Genomic DNA, 26,856 nt, shown 5'->3' on the forward strand with positions numbered 1-26,856 from the left:
CGAGTGGCGCCTCATCTTCCGTCCTTCCCTTTCAACCCACCTAGGTCGCTGGGCTGGAAGGGAGCCTCTTGTCCACAAAACGTGGTCGGGTCCTGTGTTTTCACCCACCGGCCAACCTGCAGCCGGACCGGTGCATCTAGATCATTTCTATCAGAAGTCATTACGGATTTGCTCAGGCTTAAATCCATCGCTTCTTGCCTTCTGGCAGGTTCCTCGGATGGTTTTAGGAGTCCTTTATGATTTGCCGACAGTGGTTTTGAGTTCAGCAAACCAGACCACTGTCTCTGTGGGTGCCGCAGGCACTCGAACACGCATCTGTCCCTGGGCCCGGAGGCATGACCGTGCCGGCGGTGAGGGGTGGATGCGGGCCGGTCCCTGTGCACTCGGAGCACCACCACCGCACGACCCTGTGGCTTTTCAGCCACCCGGGGCGAGTCAGCCAACACGTGAGGGCGGCAGAGGAAATTCCCCTCCTTCCTCCATTAATGGGCCTTTCTGTCCAGAAGCTTCCTTCGCGGTTCACTAAGGGCAGGTCCGTTAGGGACAAACTTTCTCACTTTTGTCTTGATTTTCTTCTCATTCCTGAAGCGTATCTCCCCTGGCTGACTGCGTGTTTCTCTCGGAGCCTGAAAAGTGCTGGTGCACTTGACCTGGCGTCCACGTCTGCAGATGAGACAGCGTCCCTGCGGACGGTGCCACTTTCGAGACTCCGCCTTTAACTTTCAGAGTAATTAGCAGGTGTCACGTGTGACTTTGCAGTTTGACACTGTGTGGGGTTCCGCCCAGCTTCTTAAATCTGCGTGTTTACGCCCTTCACCAAATCCTTCAGAAAATTTTCCAGCTCCCACCTTCGTCTTCCCTCTGGGGGTCCAATTAAACGCATGTTTGTCTCCGAGCCCTGGTCCCAGTGGCTCTGCTCCGTCCGTTGGCCGTCAACCTGTTTCCCTGTCTGTCTGTCTGTCTGTCTGCCTCTGAGCTCACGACTCTCATCTCCAACCCACTGCTGAGTCTGCCCGTGAGCTTTTCATTTTGGTTTTGCTGGAAATTTCCATTGGGCTCCTCTTCCCTTTCATTTTTTTAACGAATCTCTCCTTCTTTGTTGAGGTTTACGGTTTTCTCGTTTAAAGAAGATCCGTAACTGTTTGCTGAAGCACTTTTCTGATTGCTTTGCGATCCTCGTCGGATAATCTGGGCACCCGCTGCTGCCTGCTGGCTGTCCGCCCTCTTGGGGCTGTGATGCCTGGCTCTGCGGAGGGCAGACTGCTTACCTACCGCATCCCGCGTCCTACTGAGTCTGCTTTTGGCAGGCGGCCCCGTGCAGAGGCGGTGCCAGGCCCGGGAGGCAGGTGCAAGTCCCCAGACCCGTGGGCCCCGTTCACGTGACGCTGGCAGAGGTGGGCCCTGCAGCGAGTGGGGTGCAACCTGGGCTCCCCACGGGGTTCCGCGGACACCAGCGACAAGGAAGCAAGGACCACCCTGCTGCTACAGGTCGGCATGGGGGCTTCCTGCCGAGCCTGGGTCAGCGGGAGGGGGTGAGCAGCCCCCCTGCCATCTCGCCCCGGCTCTCCGATGCCGAGGGGTGGGGCTCCGATTCCCTCTGGGGCAGGGAGACGTGGGTGGTGCCCCCGCCCAGCGGGGCACAGAGACCGGCTCCCCTCGCCCTGCTGACACACCTGGCATGGCCTGCTCGGAGGGCTGGAGAGGAAGGTGGGTCCCCACTGGCCCGGCAGACATGGCCGGTGGGGACTGAGGGCCCTGCTTGCTGTTGTGGGGCAGCTGCCGGAAGAGACACGGCCTACCCGGCCACTCAATCCAGACAACGCTCAGGGTTTGCTGCAGCGGCTACGTGCCAACAGGGAAGACAGAACCAGGCCCTGCTCCGCTGAAAGGGTCCCGAAGCCGCCGCTTAAGTCTCCCCCGGGGTTCCCCTGGTTTGCTGGTTAAAGAGCGATGTTCCGTAGGCACACGTGTGCGCAAACACTACACGTATGCACTTACCACACCGCCTGCACCTCCCATCCTTTATCACGTGCGAACGCGTGTGGGATTCACGCATAACAGACCTATCTGCCAGCACGTGTCCCCGTCCCTCAGGACCACGGGCTGCTCGTGGCCGGCGGGCAAACCGGGGCACGGTGCCAAGGGCAGGCCACGAGCAGCCCACTCGTCTCCCTGGGATCTCAGGGAAGCTCTGCAGGAAGGGGCGGGAGGAGCACGGGTCACGAAGGTGGGAGGGCCCTCCTGGGGCTTCCCACCCTCCCCGAGGCGGGCAGCGAGGCCCACGGGAGGAGCTGGGGCAGAGGGGCTGGCGCCCTCCCCTCCAGTCCTTCCCAGCCAAAGGGCGGCCTCGAGTGGCCCCGTGCGTGCGGCTTTCCAGGAAAGTAAAGGTGGCGTGTGACACAAGGGAAACTGAGGCACGACACAACTCTGGAATGCTTACCGGGAAGGGGATGCCTGGAGGAGGACAGGCGTCGGGTGCACGGGGTGAATGGTGATGTGAACTGCAGGGTCCAGCTGTACTCCAGCAGCTGAGGGGCTGGCAGGACCCGAGAAAAGGGCCCAGGTCAGGGTCTCCCGGCAGGTGCCCTCGCCACGGGGCACAGGGGGGAGCATATCAAGTCACGTGTGGTCTCCCGTAGCCACAGCCCTCCCTTGAGTGCGTCCCGGCGAGCGGTCCACACAACCGCTGACCCAGTTTCTATTAATCAGCCACGAAGGCTCTTCTCCCGCAGCTGCACTCACCAAATGAGGCAGTGGGACAGGCAGCTTTGATCTTGACGGAGAAGAGATCGGTGATAAAGCCTTTTACTCAGGTTTTAAAAACAAATAAAAAGGAATCGACCTGAAGTGTGCCAGCCCACGCAAACACGAGCGCGGCTGGCCCCGTTGTGTGGACGGCAGCCAGGGGCCCAGATGCCACACCCGCATCTCTAGGGGGAGGCGCCGAGGGCAGCTCGGGCCGCAGCGGAAGGGTGGGCGCTACGGCAAAGCCCGGACGCGGCGTCTCCTCCGATTCCAGCACTCGGTGCTCAGTACGGGGCACCCAGGGCGGCAGCCCAGGCCCCTCAGGAGCGGCACCAAGCACACTCCCCCGCCCCCCGCTCTTGGCGGGGCTCCCTGGAGGCCACTCTCGCGGGAAAGCCCAACCACATCCCAGACCTTGGCTGAGCCCCTCTGCCGCCCACCTCGCCCACTCACCGTCAGGACCCGGGCAGACCCCACCCGCTCTCTGGGGCCCCGAGCCCACCCTCGAACTCCAACAGCTGTGCTGCTCGCTGGGCTGGGGCTGCGCCTGGAGGCCGGGTGCAGGGGCGTGCTCTCCGCTTCTCCGCGCAGGGGTGCTCCCGCGGTACGCTCTCAGCTGACCCCTTGCCGAGCCCTCTTCCAGGTCTCCGCTCTGGGCAGCCCAGGGGGCTCCTATGCTACGGATGCGACCACTTCTTTGCCCGGCAGGCTTTGCTGCCTCCACCGCTCTTGGGAACAAGGCCACATCCTTACCGGACGTCACCCGGCCTGGCCCCCGGGCCCTGCTGGTCTCTCCCCCCACGTCACGTCCTCACACGCACCACCTCCCCATGAAGCCCGCAGGCCCCCGGCGCACCTGGCCTGCCCCTGGACCCCCCGCATCGGCAGCGGCCTGCTCCAGTGGCACGTCCGCCCTGCTTCCCACGGCCTGACCCCGTGGGCTTGATTTGGGGAGCAAGTCCCCCAAATGCCCGTTAAACGGAGAATTCAGGAGGTCAGAGCGGACGTGCCCAGGCTCACCAGCCTTTCCTCCTCACGCTCACCCAGGACACCCACACTCGTACCTGAACAAGTCAGGGAATAACAAACTGGGGACTTGGAAACTTGGTGGGTCCCAGCGACAGCGAGGTCTGAGGTGAAGGTCCTGACACAAGAGAAGCTTTGGAAACGACGGGGAAAGCTGGGACCCAGAGGGCGCTGCCGCCCTGGGCACACTTCTCGCAGGGACGCCCACAGCCTGAACGCAGCCTCGCGCAGGTGAGGGACTAGCCCTGGGGAGAGGACAGGGCCCGGCCACCTTACCCTGCGCGAAGCAGGGTCCGCGCCCATCGAGCGCCCTGGCGGGGGCCCAGGCATGTCTCTCTGACCCGCCAGCTGCACCTGTGCCCACGGCAGGCTCTCAGAGACCCGGAGCCGACGCCTGGACTCCCTGTGCACCAAGGGATGCCGGGGGGACGGCGTCAGCCTGCCCAGCGGCCACGTCCCAGTAACAAACTGCAACAGCGGGGCCCGCTCGGGGACCCGTGGGGAGCTAGGAGTAGGTCTCCCCGAACACCTCCTCCTTAGACGGCTCTCCCGGTCCAGGGAGCGAGAGGAAGGCCGGCCCGCCGCTCGGCACCAGGAGGTGTTCAGTGTCGGGACGGGGTCCAGAGGAATGGAGAAACCCTGAGGAAGACAGGCCGCGTCGTGAGCTGGCCAGACACACGGGCTGAAGGCCGCCTGGCGGACACGCCGAGGTGCCCTGTGAGTAGCTGTCTCCTGAAACTGGGCCGTCTCTTGGGCTCTGGACGAGCCCCTCAGCGTGCTGGACGCAGGGGAGTGTCTGTGCAGAGGTGGGGTGGGGCGGAGCGTGCCGGGGCGGGGCAGGGAGGGGAGGGAGGACGATGCTGACATACCTGAGCGAGCTCACCTCCTCCCTGGAGACCGGGAAGCCCGGCTCGGAGGCGCTGGTCTGGCACTGCAGCATTTTCACCTCCACCTCCAGCTGCGAGCGAGAAAGCACGGGCGGGTCAGTGGGGGTGCTGCGGCCCACCTCCTCCCCCTCGGGCCCCTCGCACCTAGATCCGGCCCTCGACTTCTGGGGGGGAGGGCGCGCCGGGGGCCGAGCCACCGTCTCCGGGGCCACCCCATGTCCCGGCGGCCCGGGGCAGCAGGACCTTGGGCCCTCCAGCCACGCAGACACAGCCTCCCCGTCGGCACCCGCCTCCGGGACAACAACAGACACGCGCTCCTTCCCGGGACGCAGCTCCCAGCCGGGGACGCTCCCGACGCCCGGCTGTCCCTCGGGGCACCGCCTGGCTTACCACGGCAGACGTGGCTCTGCGCCCGGCCACCCAACGGCGGCCTCTGCGACCGCTGTGCGCCCGGTTCCTGGACCAGAGCGGGCACTCGGTAACCAGGCATGTGACAAGAGAGGGAGGCAGGTCGCGGTGGGCTGGGGCCGCGGGACCCCAGAACCGACCCCCAGCCTGCCCTCGGGCTCCTCAGGCGCACCCAGGACGGTCTGTTCTGGTCCAGACATGGCTCTCGAGCCTCCACGTTGGGAATATTCGTGCTCAGCCGGTTTTCTGGCCACCTCAGACCTTGGGGTGCTGAGTGCCCCCGACTTCTCGGCGTCCAGCCTGTCTAAGAGGGGCCGGGAGGGCCAGGGAGGGTGCAGGGCAGCCTTCACCTCTCACGGGGCTCTCCCGGGAGGTGTGGCCGAGGGGGCAGCGGGCACACCACAAGAACATGGACTCGCCACCTCTCGCCACTCAGGTGGAGCTCGCCAAGGGGCGGGCGCCACACCAGACCCAGCCGTTGGGCGGACAGCCTCCCCGGAGGCCGACGGGTTGTTACTTTGAGAGACAACCGCAGTCAGCCGAAGAAAGAAAGAAGGTGTGAGCGGACAGGTGTCTCAAGCTCCGAGCCACCACGGGGGCCCCTGAATGGGACAGTGACGGTGACGGTCGGGGAGCGCTGCCGCAGGGGCTGATGGGGTGGGGGCGCAGGACAGACAGGAGTCTCCCCACCTTGGCAGGGCGTGGCCTGCATGCAGTCAGCCCCCACACGGCCTCTCCCTGTGGTGGCCTGTGCTGATGCCCCAAAGGGAGGCCACTCGACCTCCCCACGTGACTCTCCACGAAGGCCCAGAGGACAGGTGATTTCAGGGAGAGGCCTCCTGGTGCGCCCACCACAGTGCGGGCTGGGAATGACGTGGCCCGGGTGAGACTGACTGTGGCCCTGCCTCGCTACCCCCTGGGCCGCGTGGCTGAAATGTCTGCCCCTGAACTGGGGCGACCGAGAGCTCCCGGGGCCGGGTCGGAGGGAGCAGAGAGTGTCTCCACGTTTTTGCCTTCCTAGCTCGAAGGCACAGTGTGCTGTGCTCTCTTCTCGAAAACATCTTCTCCGGGTTGTTCCTGGAAAGGTCCTCCTGAGGCAGCTCATTTAGGAATTCTCAGGCCCGAGGCACCCGGTGCGTAGGAAGCCCTGATTCTCATCATCGAGGTCGCGAGTGACACCACCACACAAGCGGGTGACCCCAATCCTGCCGAATGCAGATTAGAGAGCAGACATGAGCTGGAGCGGCCTCGGCGAGGTCCCCAGAGGAAAGGACGGTCGGGGTCTCCGCACACGGCTGCCCGGCACTGCCCGATGGGCTGAGTTCCCCCCGCACAGATCAGGCACTAAGCGACCACTCGGTGGCACCAGCACGTGGAACAAGGCCTGCTCACACCTGTGGACAAGGGGCACCCCCCATGGGTCCCACGTGTGGCGTGTCCCAAAGCCTCTCCTGCCCCTCCCCCAGGAGCACACACACCCCTGACTGGTCAGGCGCGCCGCTCCTACCCGATGCCACCCACATGCTTACGCAGTGACTGGAGGTCCCTGTGTGTCTGTCCTCAGGCCACAGCCAAACAGGCCACCGGGCACACTGACCTCACTGGACCCGAGGACTGTCCTGGAAAGGCGCAGAAGGGGCCTGAGTCCAGCCTGGGCTGATCCCTCGGTCTCCTTTCTCGCGTGTGTCGGGCTGCTGATGTCTTGGGCAGAGGAGGCGTGCACACTCACGGCGGCTACCTGCCCGCCCCACAGAGAAAGCCGGGCTTTGGAGCCGCAAGACAGGACACTTCCTGGAGACGTCACCGTCCGGGCCCCAGACCTGTCACAGGCCCGCTGCGCCTTGTTCTGGATGCTGTGAACCACACGCAGCCTTCAGATCCAAGGTTCAGATGGGAGACACGATGGGTATGCACCCCAGAGGCCTCCGGAAGGCACCCCGGTCACCCAGGCGCCACCCACGGCCAACGGGGGCCAACGGGAGCCACCAGGGGGCGGGGGTCTGGAGAGTCACGCCTCCACTGGCAAGTATGAGCCGTCTCTTCCCCTACTCGCTTATCGATTTCTCGTTACAAAAACAGGAAGACGGGCTGCACGCGGTTTTGTACTTCGGTTTCCTCACTTAGTGTATTTTGGAGATATTTCCAAACCAGCGCCACGAGAGCCCCTCCGTTCGTGTTCGTGGCTTCATGGAACTCTGCCACGTGGACGCCCCACCTCTCGCTGACACGTCTCCCACGGAAGAGGGTTTCACCGCTTCCACCTGACGGCGTGAAGTCAGTGCCGAGGCAAGGCAGCTCTTGGTTCCCCGCGTGCAGGCGGATCCCCAGACGGTTCCTCCGCCGGCTGACCTACGGCCCCCGGGAGGGCCCAGAGGTGCCCGCACCACGTATCCCGAGGCACGACAGCCCCGCTGGTGTACGATTCCGCGTTGTCACTCACCCGCTTCCGCGTCTGCTTCTGATCTCCAGCCACCGTCCTGACCAGAAGAATTCCAGGGCGCCTTCTCTCTCCCTCCCTCCCTCCCTCCCTCCCTCCTCAACCATCAAAGCGAAACAAAAAAACCTTTTTAGAAAACACCGGGACCACAGCAAACGCACAGACCGGTGAGAGAGCAGCTGAGGACACGATCGTCCGCCCGGCCCCCGGGGGCGCGGTCAGCCTCGCACACTCCCTGCGGGCAGGCGTGCTGGGGGATCTCGTCTGGTTACCCTGATGTGCCGCTGCCGTTCTAAGTGCGTGCGTGTCCTTGTATCGTCTGACTTGTTTCTGTATTTGCAGGACTTAACATCTCTGTTTAATTTTGTTCCCCACCCTCAGTGCGGTCAGGAGGCGGTCTCCGCGCAATCCCGTCAGCTGCGCAAGCCAGGGCCTCCCTCCCTCCCAGCCGGACGGCTCGCACCTCCACGCCGGGAAGCCTGGACGCGTCTGGGGCTTGGCTGGAACTGCTGCTGGTATCTTCCTACTTACGGCATGTCAGTTTCTGGCTGAAATAGATGCGCTTTATTACGTTGAGAAATCACCCATATGTTCCTATTTTATGAAGACCGAACATGGGGTTTCTGGCAAATGCCTTTTCGGCAACTATGGAGCACATGTCCTAAAACCAAGCCAGCCGGCCGGTGAGGGGGAAACCGCGGGCGTGCCCCAGCACACACGGCGGCATCGGCAGCCCGAGCCCCAGCACGCACACGTGACGCCCACACAACACAGTTGTCGCTTGCCCCCAAAGAGCTTCCCCTGTCCGTGCTCCGGGTCGGGGTCCGTGTTCGGAAGGCCTAGCGGAATTTCCCCCAAAACTGCCTCAGCCTGGTACGATTTCGGTCTCTTTTTGTTGGGGGGGGGGGGGGGGGCAGGAACGGCTATTTTGTGACAACTTTGTAATTGTTTTCTTTAACGTTTCTATCTCTATCGCTTCTGGAGTCAGTACTGATAGGTTGTACTTTCCTAGGAAACAATTCATTCAGTTTATTTAAATTGAGCTATAATTCAACTTACATTTATTCTTTTTAGATGGTTTTTTCCTTTCCTGTATTTCCCTTTACCAACGAGGTGAAGTTCATGCGCGGTCAAGTGCGTGAGCCCCACATGCCTGGCTCCGTGACCGTGGTGTGGGCACGCCTGTGGGATGCCAGCCACCCCAGCAAGACCGGAAGGGGGCCCCTGCAAGCCCCTTCTGGCCAGAAACTCCACGATAATTCTTAGTCCTCATTTGGGTAGTGACGTGTCTATTAATTTTTTACCAGAACTGTGAATAATTCATACATTTTACTGGTTTTATTTCCGAGCACGAGCATTTGGATTTATTTATTATTTCCGCCATTTTTCACTTTCTTATTAACTTCTGCTTTGATCTTTACAAATTCCTACTTTTTGCTCTACTAGGGTTTATTTTGTTTTCCTTTTCTGAGTTCTTGAGCTGGGTCTTTAATCTGTCTATATTCATTCTTTCCTGTTCAATAATATAAATATTTAATCCACGAGTTTTCTTCTGAACTCTGCTCCGTTTCCCACGGGCCCTGAGATGTGTTTTCTAGATTCCGTGTACGTCCGTATCTCACTGCTGCTTCGACCCAAGAATTGTTGGAGACGGAGGTTTTGGTTCTGGGTTTTTTTTGTTTCTATTGTTTTTTTTGTCTGTTTGTTTAGGTCACCATTTCAAATTCCTCACCTCGTGATCTGGTAAGTGTGTTGGTTACATCTATTTGAACTTAGGAAGGGTTTCTGTATTATCAATATGTGGTGAATTTTGGTGAATGTTTCCTATAAGCACTTTATAGCAAGAGTGTCTTTAGTTTGGGGGGGTTAAGGGCTTTACATGAAACAGATTTTATCTTTCTATCGCTTATTCTTGACCCACTTGACAGACCAGGGATTACAAAGTAAAACAAATCCTCCTGCTGCTGGCGTCCTTGACAATTTCCTCCCAAATCTCTCCCCATTTTCGCTTTTTGAACATCGATGACGTATCTGTGGCCTATTCATCTCGTTTACTTTTTCGTGTGAAATTCTTGATACTTAGAGACCTGTCTTTTCGTTCTCGTGGTTGCTTTTGGAACTCTTGACACGACCCCTGCACTTTTCGGTTTCCAACGGTTCCTATCCGCCTCCCGTAGAAGATTAACCGACGGGTTGCGTGCGTCCAGCTTACGGTTTACCTTTCCTCGGTTCAATGTGCCTTGGCCGCGTGACGTTAACTTTAAATGTTTTAGTCTTCAGCCACGATGGGGTGAACACCACCGCCCTCCCGTCTTCTCCCGTCTTCTCCCTTCCCGAGAACTTCCATTAAATGTGTAAACTGTGCGCCACCGGAACCCACGGCATCTGCCCGGTCCTGTCTCCTGACCTCCTTGTGCGTTTGGGTCTTCTGGCCCCACGGGTCCAGGTCTGGCCCTCAGGCCCTCAAGCTCCAGTTTAACCTGGGCTCCGGGACCGGGGACGCCCCGCAACAAAACGTTCACAGGTGACTTTCCTCTGCTCAAGGTCAGCTTGTTCATTCTTCCCATGAGAACTTTTTCTACCATCTGGGTTGCTACAAAACTTCTGCGTTTTACAAAATTGTGTGATGTTGCTTTCATTACTCACCAGGAAGGTGACTTTTGCTTTCGCCGTGACTTTCACTGTGGAAAGGACAATCCTGCCCGGGCGGCTCTGTGTGGCCTCCACACACCTTCCGACTTTGCTCTGCGGGGGGGGAAGCCGCGGGCACTCCCCTGAGAGCAAACGCAAGCCCTTCCTCTCCGTCCCAGAGACAGACGCTCAGCCTTGTGGGCATTGACCGGCCCCTCCCGCCACGGCCCTGCACCTGCTGCACCTGTCCCAGGGCGCAGACAACAGGTGCCCTGCCCCTCCCTGCGGCTGCCCCTCCAGCCCTTTCCCTGCGGCTGCACTTCTTGGCTCAGCCCCGCACGCCCCTGCTATTTCCACTGCTGAGGGCCGGCTCCCTCCCGTGAAGGGGCTTGGCTTTTAGCTGCAGTTCTGTTTGGCCCAAATTTAGGTTTGCCTTTTTTGGCTTTCATTCTTCTTGGTACTTTTGGACACCTTCCAGGAAGCAAGGAAGAAATGCTGACTTATGCTATAGTGTTCAAAGCAAAATAGGCCCTTTTAACTTGTAAGCTTGACTCATAACTGCTTCCCACTCGACCCCCTCCCGCCCACTACAGCCCACACATGCCGAGGCCCCCGGAGCTGCCCGAGCCTGCCCTCCGAGCGCCCGCACCTGCCAGCCCCCAGCCTAGGGCAGTGGCCGGCTCCCGAGACACACGACAGGGGTCTGCAGCTCAGTCCCCACCGCCACCCGCCCCCCCGGACCCCGTCAGACCCACCTCAGAGGCCGCCCCCTTCAGCAGTCCTCCCAAACCGGGAGTGGTGGCCCCCGCCCATATTCAACCATGTAATTCTAAGACTCGTGTGTGTGACTGTTTTCCCGCCGGCCTGGGAACTCCTGAAGGTGCGTATACCTCCGCTCACCTCTTAACCCAATTCCCAGCTCAGACGCGGCATGCCGGGGATGGTCCAGGCCCGCAGGCAGGGGCACAAGAGCGTGTGGGTGGCCAGTATGCCAGTCCACGCCTGGCGCTCCCCTGGCATGCATGGCCGAGTGCCGTGCAGCCTTGGGGACAGCGTGCAGGCCAGGCCTCCGCCGGGACGGCAGCTCCGGGCCGGCGAGCGGAGGCAGGGTGAACACACGGGAAAGCACGCCGTCCAAGGAGAACACAGTCCGGCATTTGCCCACCAGCACCCGATTTCAGAAAGTAAACAGATCGGTATCAGTAAGAGGAAACCAGTCGGGCTCTGAAAGGGGTTGCCGAACGACGAACGTCAACGGCGCTCCCGTGGGCGCCTTGGGGAATAGCCCTCCACCCCCCGCCTGCCCGTGAGCCCTGCTGGCTCCAAGGCCACGGCCTCTCCATCGGGGCCCCTCTGCCCCGTTCACGTGGGAGGGTGGTAAGAGGTGCTGGCACCAGCCGGGTCACACACAGGCTCAACCTCCATCTCCTCATCGGTCGAGTAGGGGCGATGCCTCCTGTTCTGGAGGTCTGAGCAGGAAGTGGGCCGCCCGAGAGGAAAATGCCCATCCGGGGGCCCAGTGCCCACCACAGCCGAAGCCCCGTCCCGGCAGCACCCCAGGGCCCCACCCTTCCCCACCCTCAGGCCCGGCCCTGGCTCTCCCGGGGGCACAAGCGTTCATCCTTTGTCTTTCAGCCAACAGGCGAAGCCACGCTGCTCTGACCCGGGCCCGGAAGAAGGGGCAATTGGAGATGCGTTAACACTGCAGTCTGCAAACACCTATTTCGTGCCTCACTGAGAAGAGTCTGCATTTGTAGCTTAAGACAAAGGAACACAGAGCTAACTGGATCGTATCTTCTAAGAGATCTGCCAAATGACAAAACCCCGAGGGCCGTTCCGGAGGGCCGTTCCGTGAGCCGCCCTGCACACGGGGCTCGGAAGGGAGGCGCCCCAGAGGGGGTGTCTGCAGGTGCAGCACGTGGCTCTGAGCCACGCGCCCACGATGAGGACGAGGCCCTGGGCCTGCCACCGCCCAAGGGAGCCCCTCCGCACAGGCCGCGCTTCATCGCCACACCGGCCTCCCCTAGAGAGGCTCTTCTGCGTCTCCGACCTCTGAAGCCAACGCACACATTCACGTTCCTTCCTTCGGCTCGCCGTCCACATCAGGAGGCAGAATTAGCAGCAGGGCCGGCTCCAGACGACTCAAACGCCCAGGGAGCCCGGCCGCCGGCAGGCTGTGCTCACACCCTGGGACTGGCGGGCGCCCCTGGGGAAGCCCGATGTGCCCGTCTCGCAGCCACCGAGGGGCGCGGGTCAGCCCCGCTCGGTCCACGGCCCCGAGGCTGCTGCTTCTGGTTCTGCGGGCGAGCACGCTGAGGCCCAGGAGGTAAATGTTCCTGGCTTTTTCACAGCAAACCTGGAGCCCAAAGAGCATGGGGACCTGGAGGCGGCCCGCTGAGCGCCGGGGTACCGAAGGTCCCACTGTCCCCAGCCCACAGACATAGCCTACGACTCCCCCGGAAGCAAAGGACATCACGTGGCAGAGCCTTCGTTCCCTCTACGCTCAAGCCACAGGCTGCGTGAGGAACACGTCGGCCTGCACAGAGCCCGCCTGTCTTAAATGCTTTATTTTTAAGAGAGAAAGACAGAGTGCGAGCTGGGGAGGGGCAGAGAGAGAGGGAGACACAGACTCCGAAGCAGGGTCCAGGCTCTGAGCCGTCCGCACAGAGCCCGACACGGGGCTCGAACTCACGAGCCGTGAGATCACGACACGAGCCGAAGCTGGACGCTCAACCGGCTGAGGCACCCGGGCGCCCCAGAGCCCGCCTGTCTTTACGCAAGGCACCGGGGACACCAACATTCTCCAGGAGGCGGAGCGGGACCGGCTGGAGGCTGGCCGACCTCTACCGTTCTGCCTTTTCTTTCCTTTCTCCGTTTCACACCATGGACGTGTGCTGCTTACTCAAACAGCAAGGAAACACTAAAAATATCTGTTTATTGGCCCAGAGCCCAGGCCAGCATCCACCAAGAAGCAGCCTTCCCAGTCGGGCCTTTGCTTTCGATAGCAAACCACAGCTCGTGGCCCACGTGCCCGCACACGCCCCACCCACAGGTCCTCGCCCTCCTCGAGGCACGAAGCGCACGTTTACCAATCCCTCGGGCTCCCACCCCGGGAACAGTGAGTTCCGGAGAGACCGCACCCCCCAGGCCGCCACAGCACCTGCGGGCCCTCGCAGGGACCGGCGGCACTGAACCGTGTCCCCCGAACTACTGAGCGCGTTGAGGTGTCGCCACCGGCCCGCTCCGGGATCCCGGCCTGCGTTCAGGCGGGGCTGGGCCCTCCGCCTCTTCACCGGCTGCAGGCCCTGAGCCCAAACCGCAGGGAGGGCGCCCGCTCAAGGCGCCACCAGCACAGTACTGCGTGCCAGCAGACACGTGCGGACGGCAGACAGCGGCGGGAAGTGCTGGAAGGAAAGGAAAGGCGGTCTCTGCAGCAGCAGGAAGTGCTGGCCTGCGGTGTCTGCTGGTCTGCCCGCAGCCAGGGCTGTGGGGGCCTGGGCTCCCGGGAAGCACCCGCCCACCGCCCAGGGGACCAGGCCTCCTCGGGGCCTCGTGCCCGTGTCAGGGCACCTCAGCAAAGGCCAGCAGAGCTCGGGGCCCAGCTACAGACACCTGGGAGCCAGGCCCCCACTCCAGCACGGATCGAGCCCAGGAAGCGGGGCTCACACCTGCTTGAAGTGTCCCCTAAACCAGGCGTCAGAACATTCCTGGCGTAAAGGCCCAGTGGGCAGCACCCGCCAGTGCCACGGTGCACGGGCGGCCACGGGCCACAGGCACGCAGACAGGTACCTCCGCCTTGTGGTTAAGCAAGTGTGCTTAGAGACCGCAGCGGGCTGCTCTCCTGCCCCTGACGTGGCCCGCCCCCTCCCTGTTGACGAGGGGACAAACCAGCCGGGACAGACGCCCAAGAGCTGAAGGGCGCACCACCTGCGGGACACCTACCCAACAGCCCCACGGCCGGCCGGCCGCTCTACCCGCTGCACGAGCGGGAGCGGGGGTGCTGCTCGCCACCCCCAGAGTGAGAGGGCGGCTAGCTCTCCGGACTGCGTCCCCGGGTGGGGGCGGCCCAGCCCAGCGCGTCCAGCACCGAGTGAGGCCGGGGGGCGGGGGGGGGGGGGGGGGGGGGCGGGGGCAGCTTCTCACTTGTGCCAGCCGGGTATGGCGGCTGGGGGTGCGGTAGCACGGCAGGCTGGGGCGCTTCCTGCCCACGAGAGGGGCCGGTGGCAACGGGCAGAAGTGCCAGTTTCCAACACGCGGCCGAGCCTGGGCAGCAGCCAAAGCGGCCGGCTGCGCTGGGAACCGGGACCCTCGCTCCCGACAAAGCACAGATGCGCGAGTCCTACGGGTTCCGTGGGAAGGCTACGCCTCGCTCTGTTCACGGCGCAAGCGCGCCACGTGAGAACCGGTGTCGCCGTGGTGCCGCCGTGGTGCCGAGGCCGCGGAGCTCCAGCACAGCCGGCGGCGTGCTCCACGCCCACCTCCACGCATGCGCACGCGGACGTGAGACGCATTCTTCTGGGTTACGTTCCTCCAGTCTCCCCGTTACCGGATTCCCAGACTGCCGGTGAGTGTCGGCGTTTCCGAGTGCGCGGGTGGGGAAGGGGCCGTACGATTCACCTGCTGTCAAGGGTGCTGCTGACAGACCAGTGACAGACCGGTGACCAGGTCGCGACGGGGAGCAAAACCTTCCGAAGGTCAACAAACCAGCCGTGTGTCTACGTGTTTCGTCTCCGTAAAGCCCACGCCCCGTGGCAGGAGCGGCACCTGCCCCCGCACGGGGTGGGGGTGGCTCCCGGGACCTGTGTCCGCAGGACCACCCCCACCCCCCAGCAACCTCTGAGCCCCAGACGGCCGAGAAGCGACGACCCAAGAGAAGGCTCCGGTGGAAGGGGCGCCCTAACCGCCCCCGCCCCATGGTGGGCCGGTCGTGGGACGACTCTGGGCCTGAACGTTAACCGAGTCCACACGGGTGGGAAGTTGCACCTGCTGAGAAACCACACCACTACCTTGGGCGCAGCTGGACGCAGACACGCGCCGCCTGTCCACCCGGGTTCGAGGAGGGGAGCGCTCCGGGTGGGGGAGCGCCACGTGGCGGGAACAGCTCGCGTGAAGTCACAGAGGCATCGAGGACACGGAGACGTGGGAGATCAAACACAAAGATCCTAACGTCAGGGATCCCGCTCACCAAAGTCAGGAAGACAAGCACAAGCTGGAGCCACCCCGGACGGGACGTCCGCGTGGACCCCGCGCGGTCCGAACTCCACACCGGCAACTGGCCACCAAACCCCGTCAGAGTCAGGTGTGGGAAGAAGGGGAGAAGCAGGCAGGTCTGTGGTGTGGAGGAGAGAGGAGAACACGGGACAGGACACGGTCTCAGAAGGCCACACCACTTCTAAAAGCCACTGCTCCTCGTACGAGGAACCTGTAGATGTTAGTGGAATATTTAGAGAGACGTGAAAATCCCCTTACCAAGACGGAGATTAATACAACAAAGGTCGCTAGCCCCCCAAAAGGGATCAGAAACCTACTACCTACCCAAGTTCCCAGAGACCAAGACTCACGTCCCAAGCCCTCCCAAGGGCAAATCCGCCCAGGCTGCCTCGGGTGCTCCCTGGCCCCCACCCTGGCAGAGACTGCGGGCCAGGTCTGTGGGTTGCTTAGCATCCGGCAGCCAGGATGAGACCTGGGGCCACAGTCAGGAGATCGAGGTCCCATCACCACAGCAACGGCAGCAGGGAAGGCCCCCCGACCAGGCCTGGGCACAAAGTGTAAGTTGACCCCAGCCCCGGACGATCAGATGAAGGCCCCGGCGTGAAACCACCCCTCAGACCACAAACTGTGGTTTCTGGCATGTGTCCCCGCACATCTGTGTGTCATGGGAGGCTCTAAACCAAAAACACTCTCCCCGGCACCTTCTGGAAGAAATGCCCCGTGCTCTCAGGAGGCCAGGTGCACAACAGGCTGGGGTGAACAGCTGGGCCACGGGACCCTGCGGCCAGGGCCGCCGCTGGGAAAGTGGAAGGCTGGGAAGCACGAGGCAGGCCCGGTGGCCATCCCGGCTCACCATCTTCAGGGAGTCCGGGACACGGCACAGCCCGGGCAGGGGAGGCAGACCCAGGAGGGCGGGGAGACCGCGGCAGCCAGACTCCACACTGCAGGGAGTGTGCAGGGGGCCCCCACAAGCGCGCAGCAGAACCCTGACCGGCGTATACAGGAGAGGAAAGACCCCAGATCGAGGATGGAACCATCACAAGGGACAAGAGGGAATTACCTGTCCAGCTGGGCTCCAAAGCGCCTAACTCCCAGGGTAGCAGGCAGAGCACCCAGGGAGGCCAAGACCCAGAGCTGGAGATAATTAGCCCTAGAACAAGTGCTGCCCTGGGTCAGCCTGGAATGTCATCAAAGTGCCACCTGGCAGATCGGGCCATTTCTAAGGACCTTTGCCACGTTCCTGAACGAAGGAAGCTGGAAGGATCTTCACAAGAATACACAGGCATCCAGCATCCACCCAACACAGGTGTTAGACTTGGCACAGAATGACTGTAAACAGTCAATATAACTGAACTCCATACTTTTAAATATAAGGTATAGACAAGGAGAGAAAAGGAAACCATAGGCAAACTTTTCAGGGTTGCAAATAGCAACATCTGAGCTAAAAATGCACGGGTCACTCCAGTGGAAGACTAGTCCAGGGAGCTTGGAGACACAGCAGCAGGAATGATTCAGAAGGAAAAGAGCACATGTGAGCCATGGGATAAGTCCCAGCACCCGAAATGTGGGTAACCGGACGCGGCCCAAAGGAGGCCTTTCCAAAGGACGAGGACAGGAAGTCCACAAAGCTAAAGAACGCAAGAAAGCCCAAGGACAAGGAACAAAGGAAGGTACAAGAAGGACACAGAGGCACGTCGTCATCAAATTCCTCCAAGCAGTGATCAGTGATCACGAAACCACCAGAAAAGCCAAGTTACACGAGGACCCCGGGGCTGGCGACAGGGGCCTGATGGAAACAAGGCGAGTCAGAGGCGAGTGGGGAAAACCTCCTTCAAGTCCTGAAAGGAACAAACATGCCAGTGAGACAGGAAGTAAAAGAAACCGCCCACCTTTAGCTAGACCAAAAGGGGGAGCAGAGTCCCCGCTACTGACCTTAGGAAGTAAGGACGGTAAGATACAGACCCCGGGAAGCGAGGACGGTAAGAGAGCCCTAGGACAACTAGATGACTCAGACAAACTCCTAGAAACACACAAACTACCAAAACTGACTCAAGAAGAAATGGAAAATCTGAACAGGCCTGTGATGAGTAACAGGAGGCTCAATTAGTAACTGAGGATCGCCCAACAAAGAAATTCCCAGGAACAGACGGCTTTACTGGTGAATGCTACCAAACACGTAAAGTAATTAACACAGAATTCCCAAAGTCTTCTAGGAAGCTGAAGAGGACAGAACGCTTCTCAGCTTATTTTATGAGGCCAACATAACCGTGATACCACAGCCAGAGAAGGCTAAGACCAATAATCCTTATGAACACAGGCCGAGAAGCTCTCAACAAGACAGCAGCTAACCAACCGGCAACATCGGAAAGGGTCAGACACCACAACCAAGTGGGCTCTAAGCCAGGAATGCAAGAATGGTTCAACATAGAAAAAGCAGTGAATGCAGCACACACCGCATTAACGGAATGAAGGAAAAGCCACATGATCATCTCAACTGAGGCAAAAAACCAGTTGGCAAAAATCCAACACCCTTTCGTTATAAAAATAATAAACTAGGAGTAGAAGGCAACTTCCCCAACCTGACAATGGGCATTCACTAACACCCACAGCAAACATCATATGCTACGATGCAAGACGGAAGCTTCCCCATAAGATCAGGAACAAGGCAAGGATGCCCGCTTCCACCACTGCTATTCCACATTGCACTGGAGCTCCAGCCAGAGCAGTCGGGCAACAACAAGAAACAAAAGGCATCAAATCGAAAAGGAAAAAGTAAAGCTACCTCTATTCACAGATGACCAAGATCTCATAAATTGCAAACGCTACGGAACTGACAAAAACGGCTGGAGTTAAAAGAATTCGGCAAAGTGGCAGGCAACAGGACCAACGCACAAACACCAGCAGTGTATCTGCACGCTAGCGGTGAACAATCAACAAAAACGTTAAGAAAGCAATCCTATTCACAACAGCATCAAAGAGAATAAAAACTTATGAATAAGTTTAACCAAGGAAGAAAGACGTGCAAGCTGAAAACCATAAACACTGCTAATAGAGATCCCAGCAAACATAAATAAATAGAAAGACATTCTGTGTTCATGGGCTGGAAAATTCAATGTTGTTAAGACGGCAATTCTCCTCAAAGTGATCCACAGATTCAACGCAATCCCTGTTAAAATCCTGTCTTTTTTTGCAGGAATTGGGAAGCTGATAGTAAAAATTATATGAGATTACAAAAGATCCCAACAGCCAAGTTAATTCTGAAAAAAGAAGAAGAACGCTGGAAAATGCACATTTACCAGTTTCAAACCCTACCACAAGTGACAGGAACCAAAACAGTGTGGTACTGAGAAAGGACAGGCCTGTAAGTCAAGAGAACTGAGCCGGAATCCAGAAGGAAACCCAAGCATCTCTCTTTCGGTGAGGGAGAGAACAGTCCTGGGACCACCGGATGTCCACGCACAAAACAATGAAGGCAGACCCCAACCTCACACCATCTTCAAAAATCAACTCAAGATGATTAAAACCTCAGTGAAAGAACTAAAACTACAGAACCCTTAGAAGGAAACACAGGGGTAAATCTTTGTGACCCTGAATGTGGCAAGTTTCTTAGGCATGACCGAGAGCAACAATGACAAAAGAAAAAAAATAGACAAAACGGATAAAATCCAAACGCTGTGTGCACCCAAGGACACGCTCGAGAGTCAGAAGACAAGTGACAGATGACCCGATGAGAACCCAGTATACACGACGTAAGACGAACCGCGCAGAACTCGTATTGCTCAACAAAAAGCCAGACGACCCAGTTTGAAAATGGGTAAAGGATCTGAACAGGCATTTTTCCGAAGAAAATACACAAATGGCCAACAAGCGTGGGAGGAACAGCTCCACGTCACTAGCCATTAGGCAGACGCAAACCCAAACGACAATGAGACGCACCTCACACCCACCAGGAAAACAACAAGCGTTACGTCTCCTCTCTCGTTCCTGATGTTGGTCACCTGCACCTTCCCTCCCTTCCTGCTGGTTAGTCTGGCTGAGACTCATCAATGTTGTTGATCTCTGAGAACCAGAGTGTGGTGTCGGGCACAGAACTCACCTCCGAGCATGAGACCTATGGGGCGGGGGGGGGGGGGGGGGGGCGACGAACACCGACAGGTAGAACTGTCCAAGGGATCGCTGCCCTGAACAGAAACAGACGAGAGCAGAGAACAGGACACGTGGCTCCCTGGCGGACCTGCCCAAGCGCCAGGCTCAGCAGACCAGCCTCTGACCTGCCTGTCTCCTCTGGTGACAAGGTCCCTCCCTCTTGGAGAGCAGGCCTGGCTTGCCACACTCACTCACAGCTCCAAAGAGTCATGAAACTTTAATGCTAATGGCACTCACGGCCGGCTCACTAGCGCCGCATAACCTTTAAATAGAGGCCACGTATTTCAGTTTCATTTGGGAAGACACGGTTTGATCCCAGGGCCTTACCCAGTTCCACAAAGCACTAGCCAGCAGGAAGAGCAGAGAAGTGTGCCCCCCTTGACACGATCCCAGTGAACCTGGCACCGTGGGGTGCCAGAGGAAGGATGCGTGCACCCCCAGGTCGGGGCACGGGAGGGTCCGCCTGGGCCACGGACCACAGGTGGTACTGACGGGACCAAGGCCCAGTGCATCCCAGGGACTCTCCCCAGAGCTCAGTCTGGGCAGGTACCTCAGGTGTCCCAGAGAAGAGACGACACTGAGGTCAGAGTGGGAATCCTGGTCAAAGGCCACCTTTCTGCTCGGTTCTGGGCCCATCACACATCCAGGAAGGTCCCTGTAGTGGCTGCTGCTTCTTGGGGAGGCGCGGGAGGGGCCGAAACAGACTGCCCTGGTTACGTTCCGTTCCGTCTGGAGGGACGCACCCGACCTGACAGGCCAGGCAGGCCACGGCAGCCACCGGTGGCTCTCCCGGGGAACTTCCTGGCAAGTACAGCTGGTCACCCGAGCTGGGACACGCCTGCACCCCAGAGAAAAGAAGCCCCACCGGAAGGCGTGTGCAAGCAGGACTTCACGCTACAGCGCCATTCCCTACGCCAGCACGTTTGCTAAGAAGATTCTAGGGACCCCTGCAGCCCACCCACCCAGGGAACAGGCTGTGGGAGCGTCCTGGGGGTGGGAGAGACCAGCCAGGCGGCCTGGCAGCAGGTGACAGGCTCGTGGTGAGCGGAGGCAGGAAGGCCCAAGAGGCAGACCTGGAGAAATCCAGGGTTTTAGCAGGAAAAAACACGAAAGAAAGCTGAAAGTCACCCGGGTCTGGAGGCAGTCTGGGCAACGTGCACCACCTGGGTGCAGAGGGGCGCCAGCAGCCCAGCATGGTCTCTGCCACCCCAGACCCAGCCGCACACGGTGGGCAGCCCATCCTGGGAACACGTGGGAGGTGTCCACGTGCTTCCGTGGGTCTAGGGGCTGGCTGAGGCTGTGAGGCCGCCTCCTCCGGGAGAGCAGCCGTTGAGATAGGGGGTGGGGGTGTTAGAAAGTCCAGGAAAATCCCATGAGGGCAAACCCCCTCCAGAAAACACGTGCACGTAGCAGACACGTGGCCACGGTTCTGCGGGCTCTGGACCCCTCGACGTCGCCACGGGCGACCTCGGCGATGTTGAAGAGGAAAAGGCTTTGCTACAGAACGCCTTCCACTGAGGTCGCTCTTCCAGGTGGGGCTTACCGTGGGCCCCAGGACACCCGAGTTCCCACACTCCCCAGTCGGGAAGGCACAAGACAAGTCTGGCTCCAGAGGAGCAGGGCCGCCGTGGCCGTCGTGCGAGCTTCCCCCGTGGGCCGTGGACCCGGGGGCCCCTCCACGGTAAAGGAAGCACTGGCCAGACCCTGGCTGTCACAGAGCCCAGGCTGCCCAAGCCTCCGCAAAGGACGGTGGGTGCCAAGGGCAGGACCACGTCTGCCCGGCTCCTCAGGAACACACATGCAAGGCGTGCGGCAAATGCTCGGAGAGGAACCACAGCAGCTAGTGAGGATGTGGCAGACTCACTGATACGGTCAGGAGCGAAATCGCTCAATGCGGACACGACAGGAACTGCCAGCTGAGAAGGACCTGAGCCACAGAAGGCCACTGCCGAGGCTCGAGACGTTCAAACGATACAAAAACGTCTTACTTAGAACCGGGCCAAGCGTGAGAAGGTCTGTCACGGAGGACGCCCCCGCTGGAAGGGGCCGCGTGGCTTTTAAAGATAAATAACCAATTTCCATGTGTGGCTGTGAGAGACCCTCACCGTGCCTCAGCTTTGTGGGCTGGGGCTGCGGGGCCTTCCCTTTCCTCTGGGGGAGCGCGGGCCTTCTCCTGCGTCCCTGACCCCGCAAGGGGCCAGGTGGGCCTCGTGGTGAACCTGGGCCGCCAGCTGGGCGAACAGCAACGTGCGAGTGATGGAAACGATAAACCAAACTCAAGAGAAGGCTGGGAGGCTAGAGGCTGTGAACCGGAAGTCGGCGGCACAGAGCGTTAGCAGCGCCGGGCAGAGGACTCCGCCGGGAGGCCCGACCCGCGACCTCCACCCTCACGCGGGACAGAAGACACGAGGGTATCTAAGACAACACTGACGAGGGAAATAACCAAAGGGTCAGCCCTTCCACAGGCTGGGGCTCCGGGGACTTTGACAGCATGTCTCCGTGGTCCAGACAGGAACGGGCTGAAGCATTCCCTCTGCACTGGGGAGTTTCCTTTTCCTTTTGGGAACGATCCGATTAAGAGCCAGAAATAACAGAAGCATTTATTTCCTAGGCTAGGAGACCATCTTCTCGGACCCCTGTCCCCAAAACACAGACGGATCCCCATGAGGTGATAAATCACCAACCTCATTAGGTCTTTGCAAGCTGGAGGAACCAAAAAGACTGGGCCCCGCTCGGGGAGAGGGGCCCCCGCTCGGGGAGAGGGGGCGGGCGGGGCGCAAGCTGCCTCCCCCCACTTCCACATCCCGTCACTCGGCAAATCCTTTACAACTAAGTCCAGGGCCCGGCCCCGTGGCACCGCAGCGTCCATGCAGGCCGGCTGGCGTGAGCAGGCCTCACGGTGCCCACAGACCTGCGGCCCGGCCGCCACTGCACCTGTCCCCTCATTGAATCATGGAGACGACCCCGGCACCAGGGTCTGCTGTGAGGGCTAAGAGGGATGATCCGGGTACAGCTGCGAGCACAGCCCAGCACACGGGAGCGCTCGGAGTTCAGTGGCTGCGGCGTGACCGAAAACGGGCCCACAACAAGGATGACAGCCATGGTGACGGCCACAGGCCCACAAGTGAACGCGGAATGGGAACGTGACGTGTCTCTATGAAGGGGAAGCAGAGGACGTTTAACTCGAGCTGAGGGAGGACTCGGCCCTGCGGGACAGAAAACACATTCCAGGGGGCGGGAGCGGCACAGGGCGACGGGAAGGTGAAGGAAGCCGCGTGCGGGGGCCTAAGTGGAAGACGCGTGCGGAGAGTCAGAAGGGCGCCCAGAAGCGGGACTCAGATACTCGCGGGACCTGACAAATACGGTGTCGGGACACAGACGTGTTTAAAGTTGTCCAGCCCGGGGTGCGTGACCCCTTCTCTCCCTCAGGAGCCTCATCCGAGGACAGGACTGCGGCGGCCAAGGGCGGACAACCTCGAGCTGGCCCCTACCGGGGCCCAGTGTGGAGCAGCACCGTGGGGAGGAGGGGACCCAGGGCTGGACTCTGGACGCCCACACGCTAGGCCTCGGGGGACAGACGAGCCAGTGTGGCACGGGCAGAGGGCCCCACGCCCACATGCCGCCCTGCCCCCAGGCAGCCCTCGGGGCGTGGCGGCCAGCTCCGCATCCCTCACTCACCCAGAGCCCTCCGGCCCTGAAGCGCCTGTTGGGGACTCTGCTCTTGGGGGTGGCCCTGTGCCCCCCAGGTCAGCTCGGCACTAAATTCTAAAGAGGCTTCGTCGAGCCCTTCTCCCAAAACCAACTCCCCAGCTCCCATCGAGCCGGCCCAGGCGCTCGCCCCCGGGAGCCAGCACCCAGCAGCGAATCTGGGCAGCTGCCGGGCAACGCGCCGGCAAGGTGCGCTGGCCACGGCGTGGGTGGGGGGCCCGACACAGCCACTCCCAGGGCGTCCGACGGCCCTTCCGTCTGTGCTAACGTGGGTCAGCGCGGTCAGGGACACGAGGGACAGGAGTCCTGGAGGCCCAGGCAGAGGCGTGCGGTGGCCGCAAAGTCACTGGAGCTGGAACCCACCGGAACCCAGGCCTCTGCCTCCTGAAGAGTAAGGCCAGGCGCCAACGGGGCCACGCCACAGGGCTCCGGGAGCTCACGTCTGCACAGCTGTCAGAACGGCGCCTGGCTGGCCGTCAGGCCGCGTAAGCGTGCGTCAATAAACCACCACGATCACCCCGGTGCTCGGGACACTCAGGACCCACCCGGCTGCAGACGCCAGACCCAAATCAACCTCACGACCTGCTCGCAGACTCGGGGTGCTCGCTCCAGGCCACGCACTGGACACACAAAGACGATGAGGACGTCGCTTTGACACGGAGAAGGCAACGCGGCCACCAAGCACCACCGGCCAGCCAGCGGATCTGCCCTCCTGCAGCGAAGGCCTGTCTCCTCCATGGCTCTGCCGAGGAAGCAGGACAGCCAGGGGGACGTGGCGGGGGACACGGCCAGGGACACGGCCAGAGGGACACGGCCAGGAGGAGGACACAGCCGAGGGGACACGGCCAGCAGCTGGCATAAAGCTGCAGAAGCAGCAAACACCGGGAGATGCCGGGAGTGAGTGGAGGCGGGCAGGACCAGGCTCCGGGACACGCACAGAACGGTCCAGACCATCCCGGTCGGCTCAGAGCAGATGGTCAGGCAAGTGCAGCAGGTCAAGCCCGGGTCAGGCTGGGGACACAGCCGCCTGCGAGAGACTGACTCAGACTGTGGCTGGCTCAGGAAGGCGAGCTCCCTGCAGTCTCCAGGGCCGGGTCCCCCCTCCCCCCCGCCCCTCCTACAGCTCCTGGAGCCTGCCGTCTCGGGCCCTGACGCCTCCCTCTATCATGCCGGGCCCCAGCGGCGGGACACAGACACTGCTCTGCGGGCACGGAGCCTCGCGAATGAACAGGCTGACCCAAACCCAAGACGGCCACCAGCCTCAGGGACACGGGTCCTGCTGGTCCCTGCAGCGATGTCCCCCATGAGCCTTCGTGACTCGCCCAGCACGGATGAAGTTCTCCCATCGAAGCGGGGGGGTCTCCCAACCCTGGCTTGGTCCTGTGGCAGCACGGATCCAGGACGTGGAATGAGTCACTGTCAGTCGGAGAACCAGGAGGTTCTTGTAATAATTTTCCGGAAGGCAGCTGGCAACGCTGGCAGGCTGCGATAAGGCCAGGTTCTCGGGCGGCAGGCACGTACGGATGCTGGCTGCCAGCACTGAACAATGGAAGCTCACACAACCCCTTCTGCCGATTTCCTGGCCCTCGACGCTGCTTTCACAGTGACAGACGCATCAGCAGGCACACGCGGGTATGCGTGCCCCTCGCAGAGCTGAAAATCGGCTCTCACTGGCATCTCCCGTGATCCGCGCACCAGCCCCTCAGAGCCACAGCCAGTGAGCCTGGCGTCTCAGGATGAAAACCGCGGGCAGGGAGAAGCTCGGTGCGGGCTGAGAGGGCCGCATGCTCGCTCACAGATGCTGCCCTGCCCCAATGGGACGCTGCCACACCTCGGAGCCCCCCGGGGAGTACCCGACCCGCCAGAGCCCTTCCCGGCTGACCCTGCGCAGGCCCAGAGGCTGGCAGCGGGAGCCCGCGGGAGCCATAGCGGGGAACGGTACTCAGGGCGGACGACTGCTTAGTTCCCAGAGTCGTGAAGGCGTCATTCCCCCTTAAATCGGAAAATCAATCTTCCCTCCTCGCTCCCTGGAGTATGTCAAATATTAGAGCGAGTTTTATAGTTATAATCAAAAACCTCATTTCTCCAGCCACCGCCGGCCGTATCTAATTAGGGTGAGCGATGTTAATGATACAACTGTGGCCCAGGACATCTTTCCTTGTGATATTAATTGCACTTAAAGAGAAAAGCCTGAATGATGCCATGCTTCCTAATTAGCACAGGTTTGCTAATTAATAACAGAAAGGCAAACTGTCTTTGTCTTGTCATCTGCAATTAGCTACAGATGTTTAAGTTTTTCTTTTTTCCTCTCTCCTTCCCTAAGTAGCAAATCAACTTAGGGCCAGAAAACAGCAGGCTGGGAGAGGCGGCCCAGGAACCGGGCGTCCCTGACCCAGACGGACAGTGGCCACGGGTGCCCCCGGCCAGAGCCATCGCCAACACCGTCACCGAAACCGCATGAGGGCTGCGGAGCCAGACCCAGGGTCACCTCGATCCCCGTGTCACTGCGAGCTCCAGCCCCGGCCCCACGTGGGGCCTCACTCTTCCTCCCACGCCAACCAGAGGAGGTGGACCCAGGGCCTGGGGAGGAGGCAGGGAGAGGAGAGGCTCACAGGCCTGAGTGAGCACCTGGACCCACACCGGCCCGGCCACTGCCACGTCTGTTTTCCCTCCAAGTGGGAAGGAAAAGACAGAAACACGCGGGAAACAACTCAGATGACGCAACGGAGGCAGAGAGTCAACCCACGTGAGTGACAAACGGGTCAACGATGAATGCTGGCCGCAGAGAACTCAGACACTCAGGGCACGGGACGCACCCACAGGGGCCCCCAAGGCGCAAAGACCAGCGGGGCCGACGTGCACTTTGAACAACACGTGTGTGACAGCAGGATGTGCTCCCGATGGGTGTAGCCGCCCTCCCTGGGGGCCCAGCTCCTGGGTGCTGGAGTGGCCTGGGAGGGCTCGAACCTGAGGCTCTGCACGCCGGCCCCCGGGACACACACATGCCCAGGTGCTTTGCCGGCCGGCCTCGCCTCGGGAGCTCGGACCCCAGGGCCAGGCACCCAGCACCAGGCATCCACTGGCCCCTCAGACGCCCACGTTTCTCTCCGGCTTTGCCCTCCCCAATCTTCCCATCCTACCCATGACTCCCTCACCTGCCTCCCAGGCCACCCTGTCATCTCGGACTCCTGGACTCATGCTCTCCCTGCATCTACCTCTGCATGGCCAGTGGAACCACTGCCCACCATGCACCCCTGCAACTCTCCCTCACCCCCACCCGTCAGGGGCTCTGAGCACAGCCAGCCTCAGGCGGCTGCTTCCTGAGTGTTCCATTGCCCTGTGCTATGGCTGAGAGCAGTGCTAAGACAGGACACCCAGCGGCCAGGGGGACAACTGCAGGACGGACGAAACAAGTCCAAGGACGTGGCATGTCCCCTTGTGGGCCACTCTTATTTTGCAGGTGAAGGCCAGGTGACCCGCTCAAAGTCAGGGACCGACAAGATATGACACCACACTAGGAAGCCTGAGCTGCGCTGTGCGCCCCAGGGCCCACCCCAACTCCTCACCCCGCAGCCCTGATCCCAACTGGATGGCTTGCGTCCTGGGGTGGGGCAGTCCCAGCACACCTGTAAATGTGGCCTGTGGCCCTCCTGTGAC

The 26,856-nt window shown here is 60.8% G+C and overlaps 1 protein-coding gene across 7 annotated transcripts in view; it reads right to left on the reverse strand.

The window, feature by feature from the left end:
* MAD1L1 (mitotic arrest deficient 1 like 1) overlaps positions 1-26,856 on the reverse strand; it is a 318,460-nt gene that overhangs the window by 109,202 nt on the left and 182,402 nt on the right. For 6 of the 7 annotated variants that reach the window (XM_058712035.1, XM_058712036.1, XM_058712034.1 and 3 more), the window contains one exon: positions 4,641-4,729. In XM_058712035.1, coding sequence (XP_058568018.1) covers positions 4,641-4,729 — 89 coding nt within the window. Of the gene's footprint in view, positions 1-4,640; positions 4,730-11,034; positions 11,054-26,856 lie in introns of those variants that run through there. The other variant, XM_058712039.1, reaches the window with a different exon arrangement.

The sequence above is a fragment of the Neofelis nebulosa genome, chromosome 18 (genome assembly GCF_028018385.1).
Source record: "Neofelis nebulosa isolate mNeoNeb1 chromosome 18, mNeoNeb1.pri, whole genome shotgun sequence".
Classification (NCBI taxonomy): Eukaryota; Metazoa; Chordata; class Mammalia; order Carnivora; family Felidae; genus Neofelis; species Neofelis nebulosa.